General features: G+C 36.6%; 1 protein-coding gene across 1 annotated transcript in view; it reads right to left on the bottom strand.

The window, feature by feature from the left end:
* Positions 1-27,732, bottom strand: part of LOC108499581 (cadherin-7) — an 88,226-nt gene that overhangs the window by 14,605 nt on the left and 45,889 nt on the right. Inside the window, exons 4-10 of the mRNA XM_017819587.1 lie at positions 24,930-25,049; positions 22,180-22,347; positions 20,784-20,971; positions 7,435-7,688; positions 3,538-3,674; positions 1,510-1,631; positions 32-149 (exon numbers count right to left, since the gene is read on the bottom strand). Of these exons, the coding sequence (XP_017675076.1) occupies positions 32-149; positions 1,510-1,631; positions 3,538-3,674; positions 7,435-7,688; positions 20,784-20,971; positions 22,180-22,347; positions 24,930-25,049 (1,107 nt within the window). The remainder of the gene's footprint in view (positions 1-31; positions 150-1,509; positions 1,632-3,537; positions 3,675-7,434; positions 7,689-20,783; positions 20,972-22,179; positions 22,348-24,929; positions 25,050-27,732) is intronic.

The raw sequence follows: 27,732 nt of genomic DNA on the forward strand, positions 1-27,732 counted from the left end.
TTGAATATTTACCAAAATGAAATTTTCTTACCTTTGTTGTCCTGCAGTGTAAAATTGTGGTTATTTGCTGCCTCTGCCGTTAAACTGAAGTAGAACTGATGGCCATTTGGTGGGTCATCTTTATCGATTGCACTAATTTTCTGGATCACCTGTTTTGAAATACATCAGGGTTTCACTGTACATATACACTGAATAACCCCTCTATTACCTATCAATACTCCCCTGAGTCCTAATCATCTTCCATTTTGGTTTTCTAATCTCCTAAGCATGTATAAACACTATTATAATTAAAGTGTGACCTGACTCTTTACTTTATCTGTACCAAATTTATTGGCCAAAGTAATGATCCACAGGGCCTGGGGGAAAGTTAGGTCCTGTCATTCACCAGAGCTACATAGAAGTGAAAGGAGTGTATCTTCTGGATGGTTCTTAATGTAGTTATCTGTGGCTGCAATCAATGTTGTAAACTTTTGCAAGGAAACCATTATGCTTTTGAGCATTTAAATTAATATATATATTTTTTAATATAATGAAAAACAAAAAGGCACATAACAGGTATATTCATATTTTCTGGAATTTCATTTTTATTATCATTATTATTTTTTCAATTTCATTTTTTAAAATTCTTACAAAATTTCTAAAACAAGTTTCACCATTGCTTAAAATCCATAAAAAATGAATACTCCAATCTAACAGTTCTGACCAGAGCACAGGGAAAACAAACAAGTATAAGAGCACACATACCCTGTGTTTCTCATGAACACAATCTAGTAATTATAGTGTTTTCCATTAAGAATTTAAATTATAATGTGATCTTGAAATGTACAATGAACAACACCTGACACAGGAAGGCCAATACATTGGAAGAAGGCACAAAAGTGCAAAGTCTTCCAGGGAATATGTGGGATCTGTGCAGGCACAACATCTACTAGTTTTCTGGAAGAATGAGAGAGAGATAATGAGAAAATATATATATTTTGTGAGGTCTTACAAAGTAGAGGGGAAAGACCAAATATGAGAGACACCAAGCAAAAATAACAACATATAGCTTTAGTTGAGTTTAAGACTATTTGGATTATATTTGGGTAACTAAAAACACTAGGAATACATCCCCCTTGCGAAACTGCGTCCTTAAGGTCCTTACTTCCTAAGGGGAATAAAAGTGTGTACTCATTTTTGAGGGTAGGCCTTTAGTCTCAAAATAACCTCTGTTATTCTCTCTGCTTTTCACAGCAAAATTAGGAGGAAGTATGTGTTTTTAATGTTATACAAAATTAGGTGACTTCAGCAAAATCTGTCAGTTATACTCGTAAAAAAGACAGAGATTTTAAAAGTGCCTTCAACTAGTAATTTTTACACCTGCATCTTTCTTGCTATTTGCTTGTACTGTGTACATCAGTCTCATTTTTACTGTTGAAAGCTGATTTTTCTTTATCTTAAAGCTGGTAGACTTTCACAACAATTGGCTGCCTATCTGTAAAAATAAACATTAAACCTATCAAGCCATACCTGACCAGGCTGAGCATTTTCACAGACAGTTGTCTCATAGTCCATGGCAAATTCGGGGGCATTGTCATTGATGTCAAGGATAGTAATGGCTACATAACCTCTCCCAATCTGTGCTGGATTCTCTATAGGAAAAACATCCAACAAAACAATCAAGAAGAGCTCCTTGCAAGTTATTCTTTGGGTAAGTATCCTTTTCATTTGCATTCTTCGTTTGTATATACATGTCAAATCAATTATAATCCCCCCATCAAAGACAAAGGAAGCTCTTGGCTTGGTCTTCTGGACCTAGTGGAAACAATGTTTATGTGTTCCTACAACTGCAATTAAACTAAGGTTTTACTCTCAGGGATAAACTGAAAATCTAACTCACTAATCACAGCATTGAATCACATCGTATGGACGGATAACAGCAAAATTATGTAAAAGCGTCGCCAAGGCATACAGCCAGCCAGAACATCACTATTTATACTGGGAATAGCATGATTATTATGGGTTAAATATTTTTATTTTGCTGCAATTCAGATGGATCAGGCTATTATGAAGTTTAAACAAGAATTTTATCAACTATGTGTAACAGAAAAAAAGAGCAGGCTTCATTGCCAAGCAAATCCCAAAACATTTAAAGTGCACAAACAATAAAGTATTTCACTACTGTCATTAACAAGTTTAACACCTTAAATATGAATAATTCATAAACTGATGCACATCTCTAGCTAAAATATGAATACATTCAGGGACTAAAGTCAAAATTTAAACAGTATATGTGTTTTGAGCTAAGCATAAAGGGCATCAGGGAGTGCAATACTTATTTTGCTTCTCTTGTACCAGAAGTGGTAATGATAGTGTTAGAGCAGGGCAAATTAAAATCTGTACAAAACTTCTACTATGTATCTATCTTTTTATAGGGTATTGCAACCACATTTTAGTAAATATTTTAAGTGTTTAAAGCAATGCATCCAAATGTAAATCACAGTATTTTTGTCGTTTGTTTTTCTTTTTTATTTCACATGTGAAATACAATAGAGTAAGCAATTTTGATATCAACGTCTTCCTCTGCTGATCTAAGCTTATTGAAAACCAAGCAGGACATGAACATAAATTAAAGCAGTGTAAGGTTTTGCTTTTGCTCCTAGACTCTTGCTTGTGTCAGGTATGTCCCTTGTCTAACTCATCAGTTTTGTTACTACTCAGAAATATTTTTGTTTTCCATTATGGACTCCTCGACCCAAATTCTACTGATAGTACAAGAGAAATTCATACAGACACTAAATGATAATGTAAGCTTTCAAGTTAAGCTTAAATTAAGCTCACTGAAAGCAAGAAGAGAAGATTTTTAAAATAGCAGGTCAGAGAACTTATTATCACAGCCCAACAGAGTACTAATAAGGATGAAATTTGAAGAAATAAATTCTTCGAATATAAAGGGAAAAATATATCATTCTCCACTGAATGTATTCAAAGCTGAACAAGTTTAGATTTAAACTTGCATTAGCAGAATTCTTGTACGCATTTGAAGGGCTATATTCTCTAACACTTCATCTTACACCAGAAAAAATACCGAGTCCAAAATAACCTCTGCAGTGGTACTTTAGAGTCAGGAAAATTAAACCACATATGCATTCACATCCCCTTTCCTTCATACCTTCTAAGAATGCTGTGGTTGACCAACAGCAATCAGCTCTGAGTGCCCTCACTAAGATTGGGTAACCGCTCTCCTCTATATTCCATATCACCTTTCCTGTAATGACACTTGGTCTGAGACTGCTGACTTAACATATTTCATCTTCTTTTGTACTTGTTTTTCAGAAGTCAAAAGAATACACAAGGTGTGAAGCAAAAGAATGAGCAAATACCTAAAGTGTTGTATTTTTCAATTTTTACCATATAGGTTCCTTTTGCATTGAGTAATTAGCTATTTTTGTCTGCCATGGTTTGAAACTGTCAGAATTTCTCTCAATGCAGCTCATCACAACCAAGCCTAAAGTTTTACACATAAACAGTCAATAAAATCTTTCAATTGATACTTACGACTTTCCATGGCCAAAACTGTGATGTTATGAATAGCATTAGTTTCCCTGTCCAAAGATTTAGCAGTCGTAATGACTCCACTGTTGGCATCAATATTGAAATACCTCTCCAGGTCTGTGTTTCGATCTATCGAATACCTAGGTAAAGGATGAAAGAAAACCTTTTATTTATGTTCAATTAGAGCTTGTAAAAATATTTCACTGATTTTTTATTTGAGGGAAAGTGTTTCTCCTGTTTCCCTAGTTTGACATTGTTCACTCCAGTTTCTCTGGGGCACTGAGGGAAGCAAAGCCATATGCAAAAGTGAGAGTTCCACAGTGACCTGTGCTGACAGTGGCAGGCTCCACTCCCACGGTGTCCTATTAAGTGAGGTGAGATGTATTCCTCTGTCTTTTCTTTCTTCCTCTACTGTAAGGCAAACTCAGGAATTAATGAAATAGAATCCTCCTGAAAGCCAGATTAGGAGAAAGTGAGTTGGAAGTTTGCTACAAGGCTGTACCAGCTGAACACTGATCCCATGGGAACTGGTAGTCTGAGCACAGAGCTTTCTGTCACCAGCAGAAGAGCCCCTGAGTCACCCAGAGCTGAACGGGCAGAGGGGAAAAAAGAAAGATGATGCAGAACAGGGTCAAGGGATTACATGTCATCACTGTCAGCTCCCGATGCTTTACTGTCATTAGACAAACACAGGCTCATGTCCTTAACTCTTTGGTTCAACATATCTTTACTTCCCAATTTGTTTTAGGAAGGGGAAATGAGATCCTTAGCAAACAGAAAATAGCATAAGAGAAAAGGTCAAAAAATGCCTGTGGGTGATTTACTTACAAACTTTTTGAGAGAAAGGGACAGTTATTAGGCAGATTTAGATTTACAACTGGAATACTCTCAACATTCGATTTAATATTTGGTCAGATTCTTGCACTCTCATTTAGGTTAAGTATGTACTCCAGAGCACTTCCCTACACTCGAGATGAGTTAAAATGTCTGAATCAGATCAAGTGTGATCATTACAATTACTGTCAGACTGATGACATATTAAATTATTGATATAACAGTAACCAAATCATTTGAATGACGTGGCAAGGAAGAATTATGGACGACAGATAAAAAATGGGACTTCCTAGATATAATGATCTCATGAAACTATTTGTTTTGTTCTGTGTTGTAATATACCAGCTTTTTCTTTGTTGTGCTACTGTCTTTTTAATCTATTCCTCTTGGCTGCATAATCTAAGAGCAGAGACTTGTTACACAATTAGAATTGTTTTACTGTATTATGTCTCAGTAAAAGAGAGAATAAAGAGAGAAATCATAACAGCAGGTTTTGTGGATCATGGCTTTCCCTCTTTCACTTTTTTTTTCTTCTTTCATTTTATATTAACTGCAGGTCGTTTTCACTTAATTTCATGCCAGCACTGTTGTTTATTTGGTCAGCAGTGCTCTACAGCTGTTTTGTGGCTGGCAAGTTTCCCCATGAGACTGTGCCTGTCACCTTTGCTATGTAGTCACTCTTGGCAGCCCCATAGCTGGGACTCAGTCTCCTGCCAGCCCTTAGATTTTACAATTATTGACACTATCACTATGCAACTTGAAGAGTCAAAGACTTTTCTTTAAAAAATAGTAAAGAAAGGGAAGGAGAAGGAGAATGAGGAGATGGAGAGGTGAGAAAGACAAAAATAGAAAATAAAGGAAGAAAGCAATAAAAAGGAGGGAGGGAGAGGGAAAGCAAACAAGTTACATAAACTGGATGACAGATTCTTATGAAACAAGAAGAAAAATAATTTTATGCATCAGAAGCAAGTGGTTTTCCTTAACTTATTTACAAGTATTGTATCCATACTCAAATTCTAAAAAAAATATTTTAAATACTTTTAATCCTTTAATTCCTTGCAGCCATTAATACTTGAAAATCTTTGAGCTTCAGGAGTTTTAAATCCTTTATTTAAGCTAGTTCAAACATCAATAGTTCTCTGGTCCATATGAGATAACCTCTTATTTCCAAAACATGTATTATGTTTCTCAACCCCCAGTATTGTCGAGGTTTTGTATCTGATTTTGTAATTTCAACATTTTCTGAATTATAACAAATCTAATTTTTAATCAGTATGAATATAGTCAAACATGTGGAAGTTGGAATAGTTATTTATAGATTATAATTTAAACTTCTTAAACAGATCCTGAAAAGTTTTATGCATTAATCCTCCTTAACACATTCCAATTTTAGGTGAATCTGGCTCTGATGTATCATAGCAGATGCAGAACAGCTTTAAATTATGTGGTCTTTCAGAACCTTCAACAATGTATGTAGCAGGTTCACAACCATATAGATAAATCCTCACTACTTTTCTTTTCCTTCCCCTTCAAATGCCAAAAAACTTTGAAGTAGAAATCTTCAGGATGTTAGTTACACTGATGATGTAACAATTTTTTATGCTGGAATTGTAAAAATTAACCAGACCAAGACAAATAAACTCATTTTTATGTTTACACAGGAGTCAAAAGTATTCTGAGCACGGCCTGCATTAATGGAACTATGTTTAATCCTATTCTAAATGACTCTGCTAAATCATACTATACACCAGATGATAACATCAGTGCCAGAAAACAGTGTCACAGCAAAGGAAGAGCTCAGCAAAGATAAATTTCACAAGTAAAAACATGCCAAGCATCCATCTAGGACTTGTTTATACATTATAGGAATCAGCTATTTTCAATATGTTGCAAGTATATAATGAAATAGAGAGAACATGTGCATCATCTCTAGGAGTGAAACATACGCTTTATTTTTGCAAATTAAAATTGCTGCTGTAGAAATTAGAGAGCTAAAGTCCCAAGTTCATTTTCAATGCATGAAAGTAAAAACTTAACCAAAACAGGTGACACCCAAACAAGTACTGTACCTGTGAAGGCCTCTCCTATGCATGCCCTAAGCGAACAACAATAACAAATGAAACTAAGTACTAACTTCTAATTGTGAATACATTTCTCCTCCTCCTGCAGATGTTTAAATTAACAAAATTCCTGAGTCATAACCACTACTCTTGAGACCCTTTGCATGTTCCTTTGAGAATTAATATTATTACTCTGCATAAGAAAAATAACAAGTAGCTCATTAGTGGTTTAACTTAGGTGATGAGTCTTTATCCTTGACCTTTGACCTTAGATACAAGAAAACATGATCCTGGACATTATATTGTGGAAAACTTGCAGGTTCTTCACACACTGAAGACAAAGAAAGAGGGCCCTGACAGTTCATGCATCTCTAAAGATTATATCTCTTCCCATTCAAATGGAAGGTATTTGGCTCCAGCAAAATTAACAAATCCAAAATATTATTGTCTTTAGCCATCCTGACTAGCACAACATGCATCTTGTCCTATCCACTTCTCTAATGTAAAGAGTTTTTACTAATGTTTCCTTCTGTGGGACCTCAGCTCCAGTTTACCACGTGGGAGTCTATGTCGTATTACGTTCTTATTTCTAGTGCACACACAATCATTATTCACACACACATACACACACACATACACATACATGTGAATCATAATTTTTGATCTTGGTTGATTTAAGAGAACATTACTTCTTAAAGATAATAATAGGCTCTTCCTAACCTTAGGGAAAAATAAATATGAGCAGTATTTTGAAGGTTTTTTCCCTTGGAATCCTGAAACTATATCTTCTCTTCTTTGTTTCACGGAGATTTAAATACATATTTTTTTCAAAGGTTCTGTAGTTCAGGATATAAAAGTCCAAACCATGCAAACTCATAGAAAACCTCAATCTCCCTCTCCAAGGGAACAAAGCTTACTAATTGATTCAGCGTAACCAAAGACCCCCCCACCACAAAATGAACAACTTCAATACAAAGGCTAAATAAATAAGACATCTTACAATTACCTGACAGGACTATTTGAGGCATCTGGATCATGGGCTGCTACAGTTCCAATGATAGTGCCAACCTTTGCTGCTTCAGACACCACCATGGAGTACAAACGTGAAGTAAATACAGGTGGCTCATCAACATCTTCTACAATTATCTTCACTGTTGTCATGTCACTGAAGGGTCCCAGACTCAGGAAGCGAGGATCAATATGCATATTGGCTGCTTCTATCCTCAGGGTATAGCTTGTCTTAGCTTCAAAATCCAGCTCCTATGCAGGTAAAGTTGTTTGGAAATTTTATTATCCAGTGAAGTTGACACAAAACTGTTTCACTTACAACTTTTAGTAAGTACAAAATGAACTTTGCCATTTGTATACAACCAGCAGTTTCAACTGACAGAGCACAGTTGCTGGCTCATTTTTTAGTTTTCTCAAAACACTATTTGCAGTGTCTCACTAATGAATATTCCCCAATGACTTTAGCGGTAAAGATAGTTTACCTTGTGAATGAAATAATTCTCTGAAATAATGCCAAGCTTTCTATGACTTCTTTGAGGACCAAATTCTCACCTTTATTTCACCAGTGTGAATGCTTTGTTTTGTCTTTTTAATATTTTATCTAAGATCATGGTAAATACTACGTGCCACAGTACCCAGACATAAGAACTCAATATAATATTCACAGGTTATTTACAAGTGAAAGCATCTTGTTCAGAAAACTGTAGGTAAGTTTTTTTGGGTTTGGTGTTTTGGGGGTTTTTTTGCATAGCATTGGGATTAACTAAATAATTGTTACTCCAAGCTCTGTATAAATTTGTGTAGGAAATATGGCAATTGCTTAAATGACATTGCTTATAAACTTTTTATATAAGCTGATAATACTTTGTATTGAGATGCAGCCTGAAGATTGTTCTCTTTTGTTTTGCTTCTTAAGCAAAATGTACATTATTTTTTTACACCTTCCTTCTGCATTAATTTTCTTTAATGAAATTTGTCCTAGTTAGAACAGCTGGGCCCAGTTCATCACTGTATGGGTGTAACCCGAAACTGTGTATTCTACAGCCTTCCATGCCATTTCCCAGAAACTGTTATCAATAGACCATTTACACCCTCTGCCCAGAGCAGCCTGACTCCTCAGGCTATAAACTGGGTGTTAAGAGGCCTTCGAGGTAGGAGGATGCTCCTGTCCTCACATCCACTGTGGAACTCCTCACCCTGAGGGAGGTACTGGGCATTCCTGCCTGAATTGGAGGATATATAATCTTGGGGTCTTGGGACCTTTTTTAACCACTCATGGGATCCAGAGGAAGACTGCAGACCACCCCTCTCAACCAGACTGCAGACCATCACTCTCGACCGGACTGCAATCACCACTCTTGACCAGACTGCAACAGCACTCTCACCAACAGGTTTTCCCCTCTCCTTTTTACTTTGGACTCAGGGGGCCCAAAGAACACCACTCTGTTCATGCCCCAGGGTGCTGGGTTATACATTTGGGTTTTGTGGGTTAAAACCAATTGTTTGTCTGTATAATCATACCTATTGCATTATTTTATTAAATTGTTATTCTGACTTATAATCTCTCTTTTGAGTTGGGTTCATTTCCCCTGCTGGTTTACCTTTAAACCAGCAAAAAAATTACAGTTTCTTTTCAAATAAACACTACATTAGAATCAAAAATTACCCTAAAACTAGAGAGATATCTGAGGACAGTCTCATAAAGAAAATTATTTTAGAGGCAAAAAATCATCTTAGCTCACAAGCAATTACTGAAAGAAAGCATCAAGTTAATATTACAAACATTTACCCCATATCTATAGTCTTAGTTTGTCAGCTTGCACCAATATTCAGCTAACTATTCCTTTTCAATTCCAAGTTTAATCATTAAGAACAGTAGCAAAAGACCCAAAGACTTCTAAAGCTGTAGTCTGGTTACTCAACTATAATTCCAAGTCTATAAAACAGATTAAAAATGGTTTTCTGCAGTTCTGCTACTGAATACATCAGAGGGATCTGAGATGTGCTTGCAAATTAATCTGCCAGCATCTGCAAAACATTCCGGTATTCACTCAAAGGAGCAGCAGAGGTGAAACATACATCTGTTGACCTACAAGGACCTACATTCTCCATCAAGTTACAGTAGGATAAATCCCAAATGAGCATCCTAAAGTCAGAGATTATGCTGATGCTATAATACAGCTGTAAACAGTCTAGATTTAAATATGAAAAATGAGCTGCAGCACATCATACTCAGAAAGGCACTGAACTTTTACAAACTCTGTGTGGCAGCAAAAGGCTTCTCTGAATGGGAATACATGTGATCCTCACATTATGCAAGTGCTTACTTCTTGCATTGAATCACATCTGTAGTATCCACAGCTCTCTAAAACAGATATGCCATAAAAGAAAGCTTGTCTGGATACTGGTCACAATACTGGATACAATTAGTATTTATTACTAAAGCGTGTTTAATATTTTTTTATTTTCACTCTGGTTTTGTATTTAAAGTACAATATATATGTTATGAAACAAACCCCATTGCCATAATGCAAATGTAATGTGATGTTAGGATGATGAAAAATGTCTCAGAAACTATATTCTATAGTGATAACAATTGATAACTGATATGACCAGACGAGCAGCGAGGTTAAAGAGAAGACAACCAAGCACACAAATATCTTAAAGACTCCACGTTTTCCCATAAAAGCAAACTATTAACTAAAGAAATGATAACCTTAAAAATGTCAAAGACAAAAGGCCAATATTTGTTGAATTAAAAAAGAAACCACTCATCCCTCAAAAAAACCCCAAACCACCAAGCCTTTAGCAAACAGTATATTTTCAGTCAGAATGTACAAAAGTATGTAGTGGAGAAGGGAAAGCTACTTTATTCTCATTAATCAGTGATATCTGTTGAAATTGAGTGATTGAGATTACAGTGATACGTAATTAAATACATGGAAATACATCCTGAGACTGCAGACAAGATATCTCTTTCTGATATACTAATGTCAACAGCACAGTCATTCTAAGTAAAAAAGAATAAGAAAATTCTGTTTTAATAGACAAAGTCATACAGCACAATATAGGTAGCTGGACAAATTATATAACTTCTAATTTTCATAGACTAGGAAAATTATGAAGAAATATTATTTTACTTAATTTTAAGATACTTCTATGTTTCTATAATGATTAAATAAGACTAAATTAGAACTTTATTAACTGAAATAATAAAAATGTGTTTTTATGTGAATGTTTATCATGAGGGCTGACATGCACTTTTAAATAATCATATTTCATTCTTGTAATAAAAAAAGAGAACACTCTTCATTTGACTGGATTACAGGAGTTTTAGACTAGTAGGGAATACATGAAAACTACAATTTGATTAGAAAAGTATTTCCTCACAGAGAAGGATGCAAAACTATCAATGGTGTAGATTCATATTCTAAACAGTCTTCCTTAATAAGAGCAGGTTTAATCTTAAACTTAGCTGTATACATCTAAGAAATACACCAGGATGTCCTTAGTGTGATTGTACCAAAATTCTTCCAGGAAAAAAATCAACTGGTCTAGTTATGAATGCCTGTTTTTCACCAGTCATTAGTATCAGTAACTGGAAGAAGTAAACATCTGCTCTCAGCAACATGTATCCTGCCCTAGGATTTACTCAGATATCTTCTGGTACCCAATGCTGCTGACAATATCCAAAAGCTATAAGGATCCTTGTTAATGAAACATGAATAAAGAAATTAAAAAAATCTAACTTTTGTACATACACAGTGGAGAACAGCTGGTGTTTAGAAAAAGGTAAGTATGGATTGGCAAAGGGATTTTACAATATCTAGTGTTATTGTGTTATGCAGTGGCAGTGATGTTGTTTTACTTCAGTTCTTTGTAGCAGAGCCTGTCTCTTGTGGGGTGTGGCAATGTCTACAAAAGCTACAGTCATCATCTTCAGTCTATTTCTACAAGATACACAACCTCAGATCCTGTGGTGAATACAGAGGTATCAGGTTTTAAGGCAGAATATACTCTGGAAAACAAACAGAACCCCTAAGGTATGATTAATATGCAAGAGCTCTTGACCTGGTGGAAATGTTTCAACATTTCTTACATAATATAATTAAGACATTACACGCTACAAACACTAATGAAAGATTGAGAAAGTGAACTGAAAAGATTTTTAATTCTTCTTATCTAATTATCACTGACATCTGTTAACAGACAGCATTATTTAACTGGCCTTCGGATCATGCCTTTATTATTTCCTGCTATAAAAAAAGGCACAGGATTCCAATAATGGAACACCAGCTTAACTGACTACAAATCACTACATCAGTGCTGAAGGTTAAATGGACGATGTATACTTCAGTCCTTCAGTACAGTGAATAGAGCTTGACAGCTTCATTAATATCTGTGCATTAATATTATCTGATTGGATCTTGTGCAGGATCCATTAATCTTTCCTTTTGTGAACTCTGTTGGTTTTATTAGTTTTTCCTTTTAAGGGGCAAGAATTTTATACTCTCTAAGGAAAATTACAAAACAAGTCTTCTATACTACAGAGGCTGTATATGAAGTAATAACTCATGGAAAGCTCATTTTTGTAATTTTCATTTTTATTTAATGGTAGCTTTGTAATAAGGTACTTTTTAGGGGTGAAAATCCCATTTTTAAGCTCAGTTGAGGTTTTATATTGAAAACTGCAGTATATCAAACAAATGCACACCATCTCTCAAAGGAACCATGGAAGCCTCATGTTCTTACATTATAAACTCTGATACAGAATTGAAAGAAAAATTTCCAGCAGGAAAAAATGTTAACAGTAATGGAAAGATAGCTTTTCACTTAAAAGCTTATGCACAAACCCTCTCCCCTCCCATTTTATAATTGCCAGTATTGCTTTTAGAATGAACTCAGGTTTTAAAATAATCTCTTAGCAGTCACTGTCTATCAGAAAGTACTTCACAACACTATTTTCACATCTTTTCCTTTAACATTCAAATTGGTTGGTGATATTGGTGGTTGGGCTGTGCACTGGGGGGAGAAATGAAGGCAAAGTGAGCAAGAACTGTACCATGGGAAATCTTAATGCTTGTCACTTGCTGCAGCAAGACATTACATTCCTCTCTCTACAGAGTCTTCAGGCTTTTTTTGATCATTTTTTCCTCTTAAGTCCACTAAAGTCTCTCCATAGACTTCCAAATGACTTGAATCAGGTTTCATAACATTTCAAAAAGTCACATATGATACATAAAATAAAAATATATCTTACAGCCTATTTTATTACTAAATTACCATTGCTACTTTAAGCACCAAGTAATTGATAAAGTTGTAGGTGGATAAAGAGCATCAGGTTTTTTATCTTAAGATGCTTTGCTACTAAGCTATTTCTATTACTGAAGTCTAACCATAGCCTGCAACTTTGCAAATAAAGGGAAATCTGTACTTATATGACGCCCTTTTTAGTATACTATTCTTAGGAACAGTGCTTTGGAAACCACAAAAAATAAGGTTTTGTGTATGCAGTTTGCTTAGAAAGTGAAACCAAGACTCCATTCATGTGTATTACGATCAGAATTCTGTGAACAGTCAAATTCACTTCAAAATTGCACACATGTAGGTTTGCATGGATACTTCAGAATTTGTTGTATTAAATGACTGAATCATCATTCACTTCCATAAATGTTTCTTCAATTCTAAGATTGCTACTGCAGAGACAAATCTGACACATTTTTTAAAACTCCAATATATGCAGAAAAATTACACATTTTCTCCAAACAGCCTCGCCACTGTGAAATCGAGCTATGCAAATTATGTGAGTCCTTTACTAGCAGAGCACTGATAGCAGAGTGTAAATTACAAATGAAACCACAGGAAGGAATTGATCCTACTCTACAGATGGAGAACTGAGTCACAGTGTGAACCGAGAAAAAATTTTCAAACACTTCTAAGAAATACAAATGCCCGATTCCTTTTCAAAACCTGTACAATACTTCTTTTGGGATATTTTGTTTCTTGATCTTTTTCTGCAAAGGTCACTTAAGATGGATATTTTCCTTAATCAAGCTTGAAGGTAACTTACACATTTAGTTTAGTTTAACTTCTGAATTGGCAGACCATGGCTTTGACAGGTGCACTGTTCGCTGGGTTCAAAACTGGCTGGCTGATCAGGCCCAGACAGTGGCAGCGAATGGTGCTACATCCACTTTGTCTCCAGTCACTAGTGGAGTTCCCCAGGGCTCGGTGTTGTGGCCAATCCTGTTTAATATCTTTATAAATAATTTGGATGAGGAGATTGAATGCACCCACAGTAAGTTCATGGATGACACTAAGTTGGGTGGCAGTGTTGATCTACTGGAGGGTAAGACAACTCTGCAGAGGGACCTGGACAGGATGGATCAGTGGGCTGAGGTCAACTGTATGAGGTTCAACAAAGCTGAGTCCTGCACTTGGGTCACAACAACCCCATGCAGCACTACAAGCTTGGGAAAGAATGGTTGGAAAGTGGTCTGGCTTTCCCAAAAATTATCTGGGATGCTGGCTGACAGCCAGCTGAACATGATCCAGCATTGTGTCCAGGTGACCTAGAAGGTCACCTGGAGTGGCATCCTGGCTTGTATGAAAAACAGTGTGGCCAGCAGGACCGGGGAAGGGATTGCTGATTGCTCCCCTTTACTCACCACAGGGGTCTGCACCTCAAGTACTGTGTTCAATTTTGGGCATCTCACTATAAGAAAAACATTGAGGCGTTCTCTGGAGCATGTCCAGAGAATGGCAGTGGAGCTGGTGAAGGTTCTAGAGAGTAAGTCATATGAGTACTGGCTAAAGGAGTGGCTGGGGTTCTTCAGCCAGGAGAAAAGGAGGCTCAGAGGAGAACTTATCATTCTCTACAACTATCACAAGCTTGTGCCAAGAGAGATTCAAGTTGGACATCATCATCACTGAAAGGGTGGTTAAGCATTGAAACAGGCTGCCCAGGGAGGTTGTAGAGTCACGATCCCTGGAGATGTTCAAGAAACAACTGGATGTGGCACTAGCTGACATGGCTGTGTTTGGTCAAAGGTTGGACTTGATGATCTTTCCCAAGGTTAAGGTCTTTTCCAACCTTAATTATTCTAATGTATGATCTCTATTCTATTCTATTCTATTGTGTTCTGTTCTATTCTGTGATTCATTACAGAGACTGCCTACAGTTTGGAGAATAGCCAAACTCTCACATTATTTCCAACATCAGAATTGTAGCACAAAGTTTGAGTAGATGGCATCTTTAGACTGCTCTGTAAAGGATAAAAATTGTTTTCCTCTGTTTCATTTGACAAGTGAAAACTTTTCATTTATTTATTAGTATTTTGAACAAAAGAGAAAGTGGGTAAATAAAAAATGGGAAGACTTCCACAGGAACTTGAAACTACTGGGTAACAAATTGTTTGAATATCGTAGGTTACAGGAAAAAAAACATTAGCTTTCCCACCACTTTCCCACTCTTCCTTTAAGCTGAAAATATCTCTTATGGGTCCCATTCACTTGTTTATACCAAATTCTGAAGAAAGAAGAAGAAAGACAAGGAAGAAGAAACACGAAGTTTGTCTTCTAGCATTTTTGATATCCTACTGTACCTTGGAAATAGAGTATAACATCCTAAAAACAACTTAAACCCTTTTATATATTGTCCTAGACACATGCTGGATACATTTTTTTGCATATGAATTCAGTTCATGTATTGCAGAAGAGGGTAGGTTTTGGGTTTTAGTACAACTAACCAAGTAAATTGTTCAGTAGTGTTTCTGTCATTAGGTGAACTTCTAGCTTCGCTGATGTCACAAAATAAAAATTCTACCCAGACATAACCTGCTGTTATTATATAAGTCATAAATTCATGAAAAAAATAGCCCTTGTCCCAAATATTTTGAAAAAGTTGTATGGGTTTGTTTCTTTGGGAGTTTTATTGTTGATTTGTTTAGTTTAGAGTGAACTTCAGCAACTTCCTGGAATATGTGAATTTCACATCTCATTCATTTTATCCTAATTCAAAAATCATAACCAGGACAAAAGGAAGTAAGGTGTGATGACCATGTGAAAAACAATATAGCAGCAAACACTGTAATGATACAGCATGCATGCTTCTTCGTTGTGCTGCACAGAATAGTACAATCCAATTCTTTACTCCTTGGAAGGATAAAGATCAAGGAGAAAAACACACAGCGAAAGCATTCCTCCCTTGTCTGATTCCATGTGGTCAAGGGAGTTATTGCAAGAGTACCAGACTACAATCAAAAAGTTACTTTGAACTGAGGTTTAGATCAGTAGCTAATATATACTGACACTAGGTAAGAACAGTACTAGCATGTTGAGGAACCTGGAATCCCCAGTCCTTTCATGGCTATAAAAACTATGAGCAGAACTACCAGTACTATCCAGAAAATAACACTGTAGAAAACAACACTTTTCTCAAAGTGTTGAGAAAAACCCATTCTCAATAGACTGTGCAAGCCAAAGAGATATCTGGATTTAGCAATGCAGAAGAGATATAAATAAGGAAAGAATACTCTCCATATATTTCTATGAATATCACTGTGTAGTAGTTTGGTCTAGGCCTTCCTTGGTGACCAGTTTGTAACCAAAGAAGGGTCCAGATTTACCCAGTATTCCCTACGATTTTTACATAAGCCAGGCTATAAGAATAAAGAAGGAAAGGCCTTCGCTCTCTTTCCTTCCAGCTTGGAGGTGCAGGTTCCCTGCTGTTGAGTCTGTCGGGTTGGGGAGAGAGGCCTGGTAAGGCCTTGCCGACCTTGGGAGACAGAGGTTGCCGGCGATCGTTCCAGAGCGACTCTCGGTTGTCCCAAGGAGAGTAGTGAGATATTTCTTTGCTAACTCTTTTAGTTCTAGATATTGGGCTACTAATCAGGATATATATATATTTTATTTTGATTTTGTTCCTTTTCCCTTCCCCCTTCCTTGTGAAATTGTATATATATTTCAATTGTATATAACTGTAACATAAGTGTAAATATATTTATATATATATTGCTTTAGCTGTCTCTCTTGTTTCGGTTTTTCTTGATTGTTTTTGTCCCTGAGGTTTTGGGGGGGGGGGGGGGGCTTCTTGTGGTAAGGTTTGGAGACTTGGCAGGGAGCCAGCTTCAAACCATATCACCCTGTTAGAGTAAAATCACAATATTTTTTTTTCTGCTGACTTTCGATGTTTTGAAGTCTCTGTGTCATAGGGTGCAGAGAAGAAATATGTTTATACGTGCATAGAAAACAATCCAAACCAACCCAAAAATTAAACACACACAAATCTTATTCATCAATTTTGTCACCTTTCAAACCAATACATGTGTAAGTCCATCATACACAAGTAATCTTGAGATATACTTAATCATGTAACATTTTTATCTTTCTAATGTCATGAAACCTGGTATCTCTCTGTTTAAAACCAAATAATTTTCCTACAGTTTTTGCTCATTCTTGGGCATTTTCTTTCATATTCCATCCACTTGGAGCATAAAAAACCTGCTTTGCTCAGTGAATTCTTAAATATCACTTCTCACAATTTTTTTCTTTCTTACAAAAACTCTTTATTTAATGCTACTTATGTGTTAAAAGAAGTGTTAGTTTTTAGTGAGGAAGTCAACTTTTCAAAAGCGGTTATCCTTCTAAAAGCAGAATGAAAAATCCTCAGTTCATGTGGAACTCGGATAACCAGGTGCCAAACTTTATCCACAACACCCAGCACAAAAATGAATGGAGCAGTGCTTTCAGCTGCTCACAGTTACTGCTGGTGATTTTCATGCCCAGCCTGCTGAGCTTTATGTACAATTGCAGCAAAAGTATGCAAAGCTAGCGCATCCATTTGCATTTAGAACCAAAGCGTGCCTTTTCAGAAGTCTTTGCCTTGGCATTTTACTGCTTGATGTGTACACAGACATGTCATCTGAGCATATAAATACAAGTTGAAAAGGATGGGCATGCATTTTGAGGCTGAGCTGTTTCTCAATACCTCAGCTAATTTCAGGGCATGAAAAGGAGAGAGGTAATTGCACTCAGAGGAGTACAGAACATCATGTGCTGGACAGTAAAATGTTTAGGCAGATTTCAGGCTACAGACTTAATTTCTTCCCTGATTTCCTACCAACGAGCACACATTACCATGCAGGGATAACCCTTGCCTGGCTCCATAGTGATCCGGCAGATAAGACTCAGTAGTTGAAGCCCATTTAACCTGCATACACTGTTATTAATGGTCTTCTATGTATTTGTTCTCCAGAGAAGAACAAGTTGCCCTGTAGCCACCGTGCTTGAGCTCTTCACTTACTTCTCTCCTAGACAATATTTTCTGTAGGGTTGGCAGGGAGGGTCCTTCAGCCCTGGGCAAGACACTCAGTTCTCTGGAGTCAAAATGAAGAGCTAAGGACATCCAAAGGTTTGAGAGGTGCCCCTCAGCATGAGGACTTGCTTTTGGGTATGGCAGAGTGTATTGAGTCTGGATGCAGTGCAGTTAATTTTCCACACAGCAGCCCCCCACAGTGCTGCACTTTGTATTGGTAGCTGGGAAGGTATTGACAACACACCAGTTTTTTGGCCACTGCCAAGCAGCGCTGGCACAGCACCAGCACTGTCTCTCCAACATTCCCCACATACACCAGTAGGCTGGGTGTGGGCAAGATTGTGGGAGGAGAAACAGTCAGGACAGTTGATCCAAACTGACCAAAGGGATATTCCATGCCATAGGCTGTCTGCTCAGATATAAAAGCTAAGGGAAATGGGGGGGGAGGGAAGGGGCATTCATTATTTACAGCATTTGCCTTCTGAAGCAACTGATACACAAAGTGAAGCCCTACTTCCCTGTAAGTGGCTGGACATCACCGTAAGGAATAAGATCTTCTGTATTTTTAACCTTGTTTGGTGTGCATGTGACCTTCACTTTTGCTTTTGTAAACTGCCCTTATCTGAACCCACAATGTTTTTTCCACCTTATTTTCTACCCCCCCTCCCCAAGTGGGGCATTATAGAATGACTGGGTGGGCACCTAGCACCCAGCCAAGGTCAATCCACTGCACAAAGCGAATTAATAATAGCAGGAAAATTGGTGAAAAGTTCTAATGATGGACAGAAAAAAAATCTCAATTCTTATGTCAAAATATAGCAGCATCTAGGTTTAAAGATTATTAACAAATTGGATCATTTCATCAGGTCAACAATTTTTAACCTTTTTAATGTAGTTCAATAGCTATTTCACAGAGCATTTCTTAGGACAAATGTTCAGTACTGAAAAGTCCAGTTCAGCTCCCCAGCTAAAGTTATTACAGAAATAATAAATGGCAATTATTTGGTCCACTGTACAGCACTGCAATCAGGATGTGCCAGGAACAAACACCATGACTACAAAAGTATACTAAAAATTAAAGTGAACTCACCAGTTCTCAAATTAGATCACTGACAACCCTGACTGATTCAGTGTTGGACACTGAGGCACTAGTAAATGCTCTCCCTCTAGGATAGGCAAATTTCTCTCAAATCTTTGGTCAAAAATCTTAAATGAGCAAACTGAAGATGCCACATTGAATTTGGCTGTTAAACAGAGACTACTAACTTTTCATCACTTGTATTTCAAACACACAAGTTTGAAATACAAAAGGTAGTAGTACAGTTTGGAAGAAGCCTAAGATGGGTGTTTTTGCCTTGAAAAAAGATAATTCACATTACACATATTAGAGACTGATCTAATATATGCCTGTTCACGGTGCTGAACATACTACATTTGTTGTGACGTGTGGATTCTTACTAGTTCTCAACAGTTATTAAAGGCATCAGAGAACTAGCCCATTGCTTTGCAACATCATGCAGTTTTAGCTTCTTTCAAAGGAGATATGTTACTGAAGTTTTGTTTTAGAAAGGAATTGATGCACCAGAGAAGGGGGAAAAAACCCCTATAAAACAAGACAAAAAATTCCACAACTGATAGGTGAAGGTTACAAAAATTAAAGAGTATATAGGGAAGAAAAATTCATTACAGAATCATAACAACTACAAACGTTAAGTCCTTGTTTAGGAACATAATCACATATATTCTAAAATGCCAAGTGATTCCCACATTTTAGGGGTATTAAATTGCTGAGGAATACATCCAGTACAAGTAGCTGAGTTGCAGTGGCAGCTGCAGATTTAGCTCTAGGTGGCTGGAGCCCCAGGCAAGAGGCCGTGAAATGGGGACCCTTTGCAGAACAAAGGTCACAGGGGCCTGTGGCCCAGCAGGGAACCGAACACTCAGAAACATGGCAGGGGCTGAGAACCTCAGACCTTACTGGGCTTAGACCTGTGAGGGGATAAAAGCCCAGGCGTGCCTTTGTTCCCAGTCCCTCCTCGGAGGCACCAGCGCGAGCTGCTATTTTGTTACTGTTATTGCACCAAAATGAAATAATTTTAAGGATCTGGATGCCTGACACACTGCTATAGGAAACCCAGGGGTCGAGCTAGCAAGGAAACCTGGTCTGACTGTGTGAGCATGGGGTGTGTAGCTGTGAATGGGCTTTGGTCCCAGCTCAGGTGGTGCAAGTGTGATGGCCTGAGTGGCTCCTGGATGGTGAGACAGGGAATTTTCCTTAAAACTGCTCTACCAGAGTTTGTCCATAGATTTGGTATTGTCATTGCCAAGCACTCACACATTCAGAGTAGGAAATTATTTAAGAGATTCTTCTACAGTGTTGCATTTTTTTTCCTGTTTGCAAAAATTAAATTTTCTTGAAAAATATTTCAACGTTTTTATTTTTAGAGGGTAGTCTAAAATGTGTTGCAGGAAGGTAAAAAAAACTGGTTTAATATTTTTATATAAACGCGATTTTTCAATTTTAAAAGGTTACTTTTTTAACTGTACATACAGAGAGCTATGAAGAAAAATTATTTATTTAATTTTTTCAGGTTTTTTAAAATAATATTTTTAATAATATATGAACCTGTAAAACAACTATTTTCTGAATAGAACCACATCAACCAAAGACAATTAGATAATTATTTTTAAAATTAATTTTGGGATCCGTTTCTTATTTAGAGCTTGCATTTTCACTGTGAAATATATTTTTGTATTTTCTCTTTAATACAAAGACAAATAAGACTAAAGCTTATATTCCCATCCAAATACAGGCGCTTTAAAAAAATCCTCATCAAAAAATAAAAAGCACAATATTTTTCAGTGTAACTCATTAAAACCCTCAAAATCATACAGTGAAGCCAAGATGAAATATACCAATGGAAAAAACCTTTACAGCAGACAAGACTCTTAAAAAGAAAAACCCATATTCTCATTACCTGCCCTCATCTTGCAGAGATCCAAATAGAATTGGTGGATAAAATCAGACTCACCTTCTGAATTGTTATGATTCCCTCTTGAGTGTCTTTGTCGACAGAAATTTTGAATACTCCCAAACCATCACCATCCACAATCTTATACTCCATTTCAGCGTTAGGTCCCACATCTGCATCTGCAGCTTTTATTCTGGCCACCACAGAAGCCACTGGCAAAGACTCTGGGACATTATATTGATATGATCCTGTGAAATTTAAAAATTTAGTGAATTCAGAGTCTTCTGGGGCTGAAGGCAAAAACCAAAAATCTAGCTTTCTTAAATTTACTTTGCTTTAAATCATGTGCCTGAATATTTACTCAGGCTACAAGAATATATGCTTCAGTTTTGAAACTGAATTGCCCTTTTTGCTAGGTTCTCTTTGTAACAGACTCTTCCTTAAGTACTATAGGCATAATTTCTTCATGTGACAAGAGAGGTAAAACATAAAGATGCAAAAATGATAATGCAGAGAATGTTTTACTTTGTTTTCTAGAGAAGAGGAAAGTAAACTAATATCAATATAAAATCTTATTATTTTATACCTGTGTATCTTGATTAGGTAGTTTGCAATCTGAACATCACTAGAAACTGATACATATTCATTTCTTTAACAGCAAGTGCATCAACTTGAAAATTGCAGCTTCTTTATTCAAGTACCAAATGATATATATGCTGTCAAAAGGGTATCTGAGTGCAGTCTGTAGCCAATAACACCCTCACCTTCAAAAATAACTTCACTTATTCTCTTATTATTTCAAGTAGTTGGTGGCTTGAAATAGCAGGAAATCTATTACGTACAGATCTATTTTTTTCATTTTTGGAGGTGAGGCTCGAGTTGATGTGAATATATTCCTTACATTATTTTAATTCTACTTTAAGAATTATGGGGTTTTTATTTAAAAAAAGAACCCTAGACAGAATGCTATGAATAAACTGTGCTCTTCAGATTTGAGCGTACGACTGTGTGCTCCTTTCTTTGGTTAGGAGGAGAGACACCTTGGTCAAAGAAAGCAAATAGAGGGAAGGTGACTTTCCAGCTCTTTTGTGATTAACTCTTTAGGAAACACTGTAAGCATATGAGAAATCCTGTTAAAATGTCAAAGGAATATGAAGGATTAAGAGTCAAATTAAAGAATCCTGAAGTCTAACTGGCAAGAGCTCAATATCAATTAAGAGATCTATTTTTTGCTCTTCTTTTTCATAGAGAGGAATGTCCCTGCAGTACACCACTTCTTTTCAACTGATCCAATACACATTAGGGAAAGAAAAATGATGTAATAATGATAATAATAACTCTCAAAGTACTTAACATGGAAACTAAGCACCTTTTGTTTAGAAATAGCAAGGTGTGTAAAGAAAATAGCAATGTTCAGGAATAATATTACAAGTTATGTATTTACGAAGCAACTTACTGCGTGGAAAGCGGGGTGGGTTGTCATTAACATCAGTCAGGGTGACAGTTACAGATGTGGTCCCTGATAATCCACCATTCTGCCCAACCATGTCCTTTGCTTGAATAACTAACAGGTATTGGTCCTTGGCTTCTCTATCCATATTCGGAAGGGCAGTCTTGATAACACCTGCAGTAAGACAAGGTGTCAATGGCTGCACAAGCAAATATGCTACTGTGAAAGCTGAGGTTGCCTTTAGAAGGTAACAGCAGATCAATGATAGCAACAAGAGTGGAATGAATTAATTTCAACACTAATATCACCGGGTTTGACTAGGAGTCGAACTGACATACTACAAGCTTATTTTAAGCAGTCACCAAAACCCACCAGTTTTTATTTAGCACTAGATTCACTGTGTAATGCTGTGCATAACTGTGTTTTCCAAATAACATCTCCCTGAACTAGACTTCATAATGTCTTGGGTAACACTCCCTTCCTCGGAAGATGTCCTTTTCTGTATTTGATTTCCTACTCTTTTAGAGTTAGGAAGAACAGAATATTCTGCATTAATTTTTAACATTCCAAGGTAAAGATTCGTTTAATGATGTTTTGAATAGTCATTCACCACATTAACTCTTACTGATATCATGCCACACTTTGCAGATATATGAAATTATCTTATTTTTCCATATATTTGATTTAACAATACCCACTTCTAAATCATTAGCATAATCAAGAGAATTTTTATTTATTAATGGAAATATTGTGATATCTGAAGTAGTTTTTGTTATATCCATTTGATGATCTGCACACGATTTGTAATTAATTGATTTGAAATGAAAACTGGAAGAAAATTCCATGTTTCATCCTTTCAGTTATGCTGATATAGAGCAAAAAATAAATATGCCCACTCAAAATACGATGATTTTATGAATATTTCATGCTCAGTACACAGTACAGCTGCTAACTCTGATTTCCAGAGAGGCAGCCGTTTACTCCACCAGCACTTAGTGTCAGCAGTGAAGGAAACATAAACAAACTAAATAAAGAAGAGGCACATTGGGACACATATCTCTTCATCTGCTATTTGTTGAATGTTTAGTTAGAGTTTTATTTCTTCCCTTACGAATGCAGGACTTGCCATTAATCACCTCTGTGTTGAAACATTTATGTCACAAGCAGAACTGGCACTATTTCACCCATTTTACAAGACATGTTAAAATACAATTAATATACAATTTCATAGTGTTATTGTTTCTACGTTGCTTTTCCTGGCCTGCTTGTTTTTCTATCATAGTTAAATTACCAGGCAATATTACCCAATCATTTGGAAGATAACTGTCAAGAACAAAGAAAATTGGAGTATTACATCAAAGAGAAATGTATGCAAACATTTCAGTCTGAATTCATCAAGATTTTGATTTAGCAGAAACTACCATATTACTGTTCAAGGGCTGACTGCATTCACTGTGGCAATACACATTGTACATACATGTACATGGAGAGAGATAGAGAAACAGAGAGAAAACCACTATAAATCATACTCATTGGAGGGAGAAAGGCAGTGCTATATATACCTGCTGAGCATGGACCTGTTGCAATATGAAGATAACTATAGTACTTATTTCTGCAAACTTAGATGTTGCTAAATTGAGTGTGGCTTTTTGGTCATAGCATTGGGATACAGGTTTGATTCGCATCGAAGACTATTTATAATAAAAAGGGTAAATACTTTTTTTTCTCCTTTGTCTCAATTTGGCTATTTCCAAAATGAAGATTGTAATTCTTCTCCTTGCTGGTGTAAGTGAAGTCTCAGGCACTAAACCGAATTGAGCAGAGCAAGAACCTATTTTCCTGCTTTATGAAATGATACAGCAGAACGGGCAATGTTTACTAAAGCAACAAAGGATTAAAAATTGCATCTTGTCGTGACTTAAAAATATTCAAAAAATTTCATGAAAATTGTAAAAGAAAAATTTCACCAGTAATATATTTTGAAAGTGGCAGCAAAATGTTGTATCAGATAAGGATAGGAAGCACAGTGTTTTCTTCTTCAAATTAATATATAGATTCATTTCCCACAACAAAACTTCAGTTTAAAAAGTAGAATGAAGAGGTAATCGTGCCGTAAATCTGTTATGGAAATCTGACTGTGTGACATTTAGATATTTCTAAAATAAACATCTGCAAAAAAACTGTTCACAGAATCACCGAATATGCTGACTCAGAAGAGACCCACAAGGATCATTAAGGCCAACTCTTAGCCCTGCACAGGACTACCCCCAAGAGTCACACCATGTGCCTGAGAGTATTGTCCAAATGCTTCTTGAACTCTGTCAGTCTTGGTGCTGTGACCACTTCCCCAGGGAGCCTGTTCCAGTGCCTGACCACCCTCTGGGTGAAGAACCTCTTTCTAATATCCAACCAAAAACTCCCCTGAGAAAACTTCAGCCATTCCCTTCGGTCCTGTCACTGGTCATCACAGTTCACAGTATCTTGAAATTTTCATTGATCAGAGAGATGGCAACAGGCAGCAGACCAGGCAGCTGGTAGATTGACAAGATAAGAAATTCCATTCCAGCCAAGTCTGTTTATTACATAGCTCAGATGTATGGTTTTCATAATCTATTCTAAAGAATAAGAGATTAAAAGATCAACAAAATCCAAATGTATTCAATTAACCAAGAGGTCATATTAGTAAGTTCCTAGCAAGTTTTAATGCACATTTTCTTTTTTCTAAGCATTTCTGCAAAGAGTTTATGGAAAGTTACCTGTTTTTGGCTCCACAGAGAAGTAAGGTTGTCCTTGCAATATACTGTACACCACTCGAGCGCTGTTGCCGTAAGTAGGATCATCCGCATCAGTGGCTGTCACTTGAACCACAGAGGTCCCTGTAAAATGTTCAAAGGACCACTGTACGTGAACAATCAAAAAATATGAACTTCAGTTACTCAATATGCTGTTCCAATATATATCTGGACCAGTGTGAGGTGGCTTTTTCACAACTCTTCAGCATTTCCATGCTGACTCAGCTTGGCGTATAAAGTTCTCTTTGCAAACTAGTATTATCAGCTATCACAGAATTCCATCTTCCCAAATAATCTCAGCCTTTGACCCACAACAATAAAAAAACATCTCACCCAGTAGCTCCCCCTCTCTATCTCTGCCTTTGGTTGATGGAGGATATGAGAGCAATATTTCTGTAATGATGGTGATGCCTGAAATCTGTTTGAGTATGAAATATAGTAATAATTTCCCTTTTAAGAGAAGTCTGCATGCTGAAATTGTAATGAATCATTAGAAATTCAAACATACATACATATACATGTTTTATACATTTCGATAACTGTACACAAAATTAATGTTAGACTACAAAATTATTTACGGCTTCATAAAGAGATGGATGAAGAGTTTCTGTTTCAGCTCAGAGAAAAACTGGTGAAAAGTCCTTTAAAAGGTACTAATTTCCTTCAGTAATATGCAATACTTGAGTATCAGCTGTGGTAATAACCTAGTGCATAAAGATTCCTTAAGCAAGAAATGTCTCTATGTTGACAGGAATAAGAAAGCAAAATGTCTAACTGGCTAGCAAGTAGGGTATATTTTGTGAAAACCTCATTCTGCATCCAGCTTCTATTCATTATGTTTTCCACATCAGTTCCCATTTGTTTTGTTCTATACAACAGCTTCCATGATGTATGCTGAGAGCAGAATAAAACAACACCTGGGAGCCAGGGCCTTGACCATGGTCACCACCCTTCGATAGCCAGAAAGGATTATTTTTTCTCACTGACAGATTGTTTGGAACATTCAGACCTTCCATTCAACAGCCCAGGGACCCATTTGGAGGTTAGATTGCAAATTAATATTGTAGCAATTTGGCAGATGCTCAGTAAAGGTCTTCAAGACAGGATCAGATTGATTCACAGACTGGATTTAGACACAAGATTAGAGAGAAGCGTTTGTTAAAGACAGTGTTCATTTTCTGAAAGAACACATTTTTGACATGTGAAAATGAGAGTAGCAAGTCTTGAAATCTCTTTTTAAGAACAAACTGCAATAGCAAGTGTCCAGGGTGAACTTAACCCAAGTTGTATTCTGGTCAGTTTTATTTGGATTTTTTCAGGAAATAGTGGGAGAAAGTCTGAAATTCTTCCTATCTGATCCCCCATCCATTTACCTCAGCTTTTCAGTTCTCAGTTCAGTAGAGCATCATAAATGGATCCTGGGACTAGGCTGAAGGTTTGGAGAGAGGATTAAGTGCAGCTCTCCATAAAATGGAACAGGATGGGACCTACTTGAAAGAATTCTGACCAGAAATAACTTTATTCACTTAGGTTATGGTCTAGCTAACCTGCATTCCTGATCTCTATTCCTGAAGTATCCATGACAAAGTAGTATGATTGCAATTCTATTTAAATGCAATTTTTCTCTCTTGTGGCCTGTCTGATATTTTCGGACAGGGAAAAGGTTATTCTGAACCTGAAATTTCACATGCAACTATTAAGTAGATGGAAAGTTTAAAAAGAAAATTGGTAGTTAATCCATCAAGTCATTTATCAGTTATGGGACTTAAAACACATCAATTTTCTGTTCACCAGTAACTAAGAGCTTTGATTCAGTATGTCAAACTGATTTTACAGATTACTCTATAATGTAATTTCATACAGGGACCTATTTTAAACTTGCCAGAGTCTCTCCAGCTTTTGAGAACAAGGGTATCATAATGACTATTTGACATCCTGTGTTCTTTGTGAAAGCCAGGATTACCACATTTACACAGACCCTAAGCCCTGCCAATGAAGCTTACAACATCTGCAAATATTGGCAAAAGTGCTTATAAACCTCACACAAGTTACGTCTTTGCTCCCTGCTCTTGCTGCTTTCAAGGACTCCAGACCAATACAAGATCAAAGAAACTACAAGCTCTGCAATCTCAGCACAGACATTTTGGAAATGCTGCAAGCTTAGAAGTGCTTGTTTGCTGTAAAAATATATTGATGTAGCAAACAAACCCTCTACATTCCATGAGATGAATAAAGCCATTATCTGAATCTAATTGTCTCTCTTCTAAAACACATGGATCCTCTAGAAAAGGGTGGTTTTTAAGTAGAAATTCTAACACCAAGTCTTTCTGCTATAAATCCACTTGAGTGTAATCACTAACTAAAAAGCAATGACATTTTTCTAGTCTCTTTATGCTAATCAACTTCTGTTAAATCTCAATGGGTGAAAGATCTTAAAAAAAACCCAAAGAACAAAAAAACTGCTGTTGTCATTATTTCTTTACTAATTGCACACAAAAAAATTTGAGCTTCCGAGAGGCTGAGAGTCTCATGCTGAGAGGAAAATTTCTGCACAATATATTTTTTAAAAGGAATATGAAAGATAACAGAAGGTATTCTTACTATGAGAAAAGTCCTATGTGTAGGAAATCAGTTCCAAGGAAACCTAATGCACAGAAAGATCTATATGTGAAGATTTCAAGAGATTTTTCCAGAGGAAGCAGACTGCTCTTGAAGAACAGGAATTCCTTCAGAGGATGATCATTGCAACACACAGTTGTCCTAATCT

This window comes from Lepidothrix coronata, unplaced genomic scaffold (genome assembly GCF_001604755.1).
Source record: "Lepidothrix coronata isolate B3197 unplaced genomic scaffold, Lepidothrix_coronata-1.0 Scaffold75, whole genome shotgun sequence".
Taxonomy (NCBI): Eukaryota; Metazoa; Chordata; class Aves; order Passeriformes; family Pipridae; genus Lepidothrix; species Lepidothrix coronata.